Source organism: Meleagris gallopavo, chromosome 4 (genome assembly GCF_000146605.3).
Source record: "Meleagris gallopavo isolate NT-WF06-2002-E0010 breed Aviagen turkey brand Nicholas breeding stock chromosome 4, Turkey_5.1, whole genome shotgun sequence".
NCBI lineage: Eukaryota > Metazoa > Chordata > Aves > Galliformes > Phasianidae > Meleagris > Meleagris gallopavo.
Genome location: NC_015014.2, coordinates 22,103,281 through 22,109,939, shown reverse-complemented (window position 1 = coordinate 22,109,939; position 6,659 = coordinate 22,103,281). Strand labels below are relative to the sequence as shown.

Below are 6,659 nucleotides of genomic sequence, written 5' to 3'. Positions count from 1 at the left end.
TTTAATTATAAAATAAATAAGTTTGTTATGGAAGCATTAAATATTAAATACAATAATAAATATTTACACATTTACAGATACGTCTTGACAATTAATGGTGTTGCTCTGCTACCAGAAGAATTCTGCTCTGTTTATACAGAACACATTCACTCTTCCAAGAAGAAACTGAACTCAACTACTACAGCGTGCTCAAAATTTCATGGACATCAAGAAACTGAGGATAGCTAGGTCAGAAAGGTTTGAGGTAAGTCACGTTCTTCACATCATAATGAAGAGCATAGGAGACCACTGCATGCTGAGTAACAATGCTTGAATTTAGTTCTTCAAAGAAACTGGTTTTTGGTCAAGTTCTCATATTGCCAGATCTGATTAAACTGCTCAAAGCAGTACCAACCATCTGGATAACAGAAGCATTGTGTTTCAGCCAATGGATAGATTCTGCAACATCACTGTCCAGACTTATCAGCTTGTTTGATCACATGTATTCCTTCAGAGACAGAGCTTCACATCTCACATTTGTTGTCTCAGCATCCTGAGATGAGTTTTAACTCTGCATCACACACACACACAGATTGATAGCTCCACTCACACAGTAAGTCCTACTGGGTTCAAAGGGAATATCTTCCACATGTACAGTAACAGAACCCAGGTGTGGTTGACAGGCCTGTCACCAACACCCTGCAAGTCAGAATTAGAGATGAAATTCTTTGAAGCAGGTATCAACAGGGAGCACAGCAACAGAATTTGGTTTGTCCACTGAGGTCTAGTGAGATGAGATCTTCGCTTTTCTACCTTTGAGGAGAGGTATCTCCTTCCCTCCATCTTGCTCTCCTGGGAGCCACAGCTTCTGCCCCTTGGAGCTAGAGCTGCCAAAGGAGACTTGCGAGCAGAAGAAAGTCCATCCACATACAAACAGAGTCTGGAGGTCCAGCACCAATAGAGAAAGCTCAGGAGTAATCTCCAGAAGGTCTTGATAGCAGCCCTCTACCTTTATCGTGGCAGCTCCTTCCACATTGTTGTACCAAGTTGTAGCAGTTAACTGTCCTCCCCAGCAAGTGATTCAGCAGCAAATGGCACATTGGGCATCTCCCTGCAGCAGCCTGTCTTGATGAATCAGGGCTTAGTGGCAACAGCTCCAGCCCAGTGTCCAGGTAGATGTGTCAGGTAGCCAGAGGTCCCCTGCAGCTTGGCAGTGGCCACGGAGTTGTTCTGTAAGGGGAAGACCAGGCACATTAACTATCACTCAAGACACGAGCACTCTGCACTAGAACCAGAGCAAGCCTACACCCAAGGCAGGCAGCTTTGCCTTTGCCTACAGTCTGTAAGCACCAGGAACTCCCTAATGCCTTGAGGAGATGTGGAAATGCTCAGTACACCTCTTACGAGGGTGACAGTCCAGCTGGTGCTGCACCATCTCATGATGGAAGACTGCCATGGTTTCTGGTACTAACTCATTCTTGTCTAGAGATTAGTTTTTATTCCCCAAAAGGGAGCTCATTTCAATAGAGCTTTCCATTGCTGGAATGGATTACTTTCCCTTTGGTTTTTGGCTGTTTTAAAGAGTGCTGTTGAATTCACATGCATAAAATCCAGTGGTTTTAGAAAGCCAGTGAGCTGGGTCATACAAATGTAACCTACATGTTTCAAGGCACTTTGAGTGCTAAACAGAAATTGAAAGGCAATGCTAGTTTTGCTAAACCTGCATGCAACTCCTGCATGGGCAGCTCCAGCCTGGAAAAACTAAAACACGTTGGAAGTTGGCTCACGTACCTGCTTTCTCCTCATTTACACACCAACATGGCCATTTCTATTCTCTTGTCGAAGTTTTTTCCTTTCTTCTTTCTCTTCATACTGAGGACACTTTTTCCTGACCCTGTGGAATTGGAGCGCATAAGATATCATTTTAAAGTCTGACATCCATCCATCCCATGCTCTGTAGCTATGCCCTTTGGATCCTCAAGCAGCTCCTAGGCACCAGAAAGCATTGAGCACATCAATGTGAGTGTTTAACTATTCAGCTACAAGAAGTATTCAATAGCTTGATAACATCAAGGAGCCTTGGGTTAAGCATGGAGCTTTGCCACACATAGCTGGGGCCTCCTGATGCAAGCACCATCAGGTAGCAAGAGGCTGGGAGCATGTAGAGCACAGGGAGATTTTTCTGTGGGCCAGATTTTCTGGAGACTATAGCAAACAGCTGCAGTGTGCAGAGCCCTGGAAACTTCAAGGGGACAGGAATTCAAGTGCATGTGTCCCATGAATACATCAAAAGCCAGCTGCTAACAGCACTTTTCATTGTTAGGTCTTTACTAGTGTTTCCAATAGACCACCCAGCTTCTCTAGAGGAAGGTACAGTAACATTCATCTCACTGCTTAAGCCTGTGAGGATTTAGATCATGAAGAACTAGAACCACCGTCCTACTGCATGGCTTGCTTCAGAAGCGAGAAATGCTCATTTTCACTACAGAACTGGTTCTTTCTCATAGCAGAGTGGAACAAAAACGTTCCTCCCAGCGTGCCTCAAGTTTAGATCTAAATATGAAGCAGCAAAACAAATGCACACCTTGTTTCCTGAAATGCAGGGAAGGGTACAGCATGTACCAAATTCTGTTGGTGTACTTGGAGATCTAAAATTAGACTGCACTTCTGAGTTCCACCTGCACTACCCAAGCCCTGCTGCAGTGCCAGACCTGTAGGACTGCTTCTGCATTCAGAAACACCAGAGCCAGGTTCCCAGTGCAACTACTTGAACTCAGCACAACTCCTGGAGAACCAACTGACAAGATGCAGAGGCACAAGCAATCAGAAGCTGCTGGATACTGCTTGTCAGCAAGTAGAAGAGATTGATGCAATGTTCAAAGCATACACTCAGTTTGTTTGTTTTTTAAACTTGATTCACAGCAGGACCTCAGGTTATCTACCACACTACAGCTGTTAATCACAGAACAATTGCTTCCTTATTCTTAGCAGCAAGCAGTACTGCACTTCAAACTGACAGCACTTACTTTCCTATTTGATACCCCTGCAGTGTTAGTATTTAAATCCAGCAGCCTCCATTAATTAGTGATCAGCTGGAGCACTCCTTCCTTCCAGCTGTGCAGCCAGCTGCTGGATCACAGCCACACACTCCTGCTGGCAGGCCTCTTCTGCACAAGGATTGGGAAATGCACTGCTGCATCAGCATGAATGCTCCTCCTCCACCTCCTGCTGATGTTCTGCAGCACTAAGTGCTAAGTGTAGTGGGAGCAGGAAGACTTGTTTTAGAACTCAGCATTCATAAGTTGCCCATTGCAAAAAAAAAAAGGGAAAATGGGCACTCAGTAGCTTAGAAACTTCTCAGACCTTCTGCTCTTAAGACACATGCAAGCCGGAATAAGAACTTGCTTCTGGAGGTCTTCCACACACAGGTAATTCAGAAAAGCCATGCATATTTTGCACCTATTGGACACAAGTCCTGCTCTTGAGCCAGGCATACACTAAAGAGCATAATACTTACTGCACTATCACAATGATAAGTACAGCAACAAAGCTGATGCTGGAGAGCAGGACAGCTACCACAACCAACACAGTCTTTGAGTAGTCTGCCACATCATTCTTCCTTTGAGTCTTCATGAACTGTTCACCACAGCGCTCACCAAAATAATCCTGATAACACCTGCAACAAACATCAACACAAGTTCTTATCAGCTCCCATGGTGTCTGGAGCCAATGATGCCCACACACAGTCAAGGCCGACTTCGACATCCTCAGAGTTGTACATGAATCTCAAGATGCTCACTTGGAGCATGCTCATAGAACACAGTCACTGCTCTAGCAGAAGGTTTGTCAGTATTTCAACAAGTTGAGATTAGTTTGGGCGTGATGTCCCAGCAGGACACACCTTTCCATTCTTTAGGTTCAAGTTTATGACCAACCGATGAGTTCAGTGGCTTGTTATGCATCTCAGATTCCATCAGCACTTAATTTACATGGCAGAAAGATTCTCAGTCAAAATACTGTAGGAGATGTATCTAGGCCAAGCTGACACCAATTTTTCCCTCTAAGCCTTTCTATGCCACCAGCACATGCAAACCACACCTCACTCACACACTGCACAGAACTTACTTGCAGGTTGCCATCTGAAGATGCTGTAAGTACACGCATTCACCATGGATGCAGAAATTTTTATACTCCATTTCACAAGGAGTCCCTTTCTTTTTGTTCTTCCCTTTATTCTTCCTCCTCCTCGGTTTGCCAGCATTCTTCTCATTCCCCCTCTTCACTGGCTTGGGTTTAACCACAGGTTCCACTGAAAGGGACAAGGTCACTCAGTCTAGCATTGCAGAAAACTAGATGCTGTGAAATGCTATTACAGGGTTTGGGAATCCTTGCAGGAGAGCCTCTGAGCAGGAAGCATGGGATGCATGTCAACAAAAGCTGAGTGCTTTACATCCAGCACAGAGACAGCAGGCTTCAAGGCTCATGGAGCTCAACTCTGCCACCATATGCTGAGCAACACAGACAGAGTGGTGTGAGAAGATGGGCTGTGAAGGCCACCAGAGATGGAGATAAAGTGAAACCGTATAGGTTCAAGCAAGGACCTGTGCTGAATATTATGAGGTTGCACTGAGCCAAACCATCCCTTCATTTTATATCGACTCAGACACAAGGCTAACCAACTCCATCGCTCTAAACTCTCTATTTGCATCAGTGATGAAAGGCATTGTGAACTGCTAGATAGTCCCAGGCGCTTGTAGAGGCACAACAGCCTGCTATCCCACTTATCAGACTTGTTTCTCCCAAATAACCTGCAGTGCGATCCTCAGTAGAAGAGATGCTTCATTTCCAGTTCTCCTACTTTGAGAGAGATGCCAAGCACACCAAAGGGTGAAAGCAGGATCATCCACAAGAGACAGGTTATTTGTTCTGCCACTTGCTGTTGCCCCTCATTATCTCAATTAAATCTCCAGAAGAGTGTGGTTTAAAGGCCGGTGGTGACTTAGTAGTCTGTGGATTTAAGGAAGGGCAATCTCCTTCCTTGCACAGGGAGAACAACGCAGTCATCAACAGGGGAGTACAAGCTACATAGCAACAAAGCTCCGCAGCATTATTATGGAGCAGTTCGGACCAACTCTGGCTCTCCAAACAAGCCATCTCCTTACTGCTAGCCATAAGGCAAGTTCTCCCAGAGGGACGCCACACTATTTGAGAGTGGCAGTTAACCAGGTAAGTTTCAACAAGCTTCAAAATAGCAGACAGCTGCAGCAGTCTCCCCAGCTGCTTATTTCTATATTGTGCTACAAAGATAAGCATAATGGTTTTAACTACTTCATAGTCCTATGTGTCTGGTGACAAGAAGAGATCCTGCAGAAAGAAACAAGGTGTAGCTCACTATTGTCTAGACAGAAAGCATTTTAAGTTCTAGAGCAACAAGCTTGGCTTGAAGTCACTTAAAAGCAGAATTGCCTTTAGCAACCAGAAGTCTGATTCAAATGGTATAAGCTATATTAATATGCAAACCAGGAGCACTGCCCCTGCAGCAAGGTTTCCTATCCCTAGGACTGTGAATTCACAGCAGAGTCCTCTCTTCTGTCCTGTTCGACCTGATGCTGAGGTTCACACTTGGATAATTGAGGCTGTTCCCATTCCCCTCTTCATGGCTGAGGTTGTCAGTTTGATCTGTGCCCTGTATGTAAGCTGCAAAGCCAAGAAAGCCATCCACAGTTGAATCATAACTTGAAGGATGTACAGATAAACCTCTTGCCAAGTAGAAGAGCTGGTCTACAAACCAACCACCTTGGTAGTAAGTCTGGTTTCTGTGCAGTTATACAACACAAGTCACCACACCAGTAGTTCTGCTGGCCAAACTGCTCCCTAATCTGATATTCCTGCTCCCCATGGAGGCTTCACACTCCCAAAAAACTGGAGCGAGCATCCATTATTCCAAGTCAGCATGTGGAGTAGAGTCCCTCTGGTCTCATCCACATCTCAGGGTGTTCCCTCCAACAGAGGAGCCCACCCTGGAGGACAGCAGCACTCACCTAGAGAGCTCTGTAGAGGAGTAAATCCCCTGGAGGCTGAGGCTCAAGAAGTGCCTCCGTGGCTCACTTTACAGCCACACAACCAACACAGCGCTCCTACCCTGCCATATCACTGCTTGGAGGACTGTTCAGGTGTCCTCGTGGTTCACAGGCAGCTTACAACACATGCACACAATTTAGCATGGCCTAAAGGACGCTTAATGAACTCATTTAAACGCCAGCTTTGGGGCCGAGCAGCACGCGGAGCTCCTGCCGGTGCTTCCAGGCAGGCTGTCCCTCCATCACAGCCCGGCTGGCAGGATTAGCGCAGAGCAGCGGCACGCTCAGCCCACCCACAAACCTCACGCACCTCCACGCCCCTTCCCGAGCCTCACCTCTGACCAGGTCCCCCACCAGGTACTGGTGCGCGAGCGGTGCCTCCTCGTACTCCTCCTCCTCGTAGTCGGAGCCCGGCGCGGGCTCAGACTCCCTCGGGCCGCCTCGCCGCTCGGGCTCGGTGCCGTTGGGCTCGGATGCGGCAGCGGTTCGGCAGGCTGCGGGGACACAGACAGCGCGGTGAGCGCTCCGCAAACACATCGACATCCCCCCTTCCCTCCTCCTCCCCGCCCTCAGCCACGCACCTGCGAGCACGGCCAGCGC

At 47.0% G+C, this 6,659-nt stretch overlaps 1 protein-coding gene across 1 annotated transcript; it reads right to left on the bottom strand.

The window, feature by feature from the left end:
- AREG (amphiregulin) lies at window positions 1–6,653 on the bottom strand. The gene is made up of 5 exons (XM_010709740.2): window positions 6,395–6,653; window positions 4,105–4,288; window positions 3,497–3,655; window positions 1,771–1,873; window positions 1–1,209 (listed from the first exon to the last, which is right to left on the bottom strand). Exons 1-4 carry the CDS (start codon window positions 6,600–6,602, stop codon window positions 1,786–1,788), a joined length of 639 nt encoding a protein of 212 aa, XP_010708042.1. The 5' UTR covers window positions 6,603–6,653; the 3' UTR covers window positions 1–1,209; window positions 1,771–1,785.
- Window positions 6,654–6,659: the final 6 nt, after the last annotated feature.

Coding starts and splice junctions, on each gene's coding strand:
- AREG (XM_010709740.2), bottom strand. CDS start 6,602: ATGTCGATGTGTTTGCGGAGCGCTCACCGCGCTGTCTGTGTCCCCGCA. Junction 4,289..6,394: donor GGTGGGGGACCTGGTCAGAG/GTGAGGCTCGGG, acceptor TGTCCCTTTCAG/TGGAACCTGTGGTTAAACCC. Junction 1,874..3,496: donor CTTATCATTGTGATAGTGCA/GTAAGTATTATG, acceptor CCAATTCCACAG/GGTCAGGAAAAAGTGTCCTC.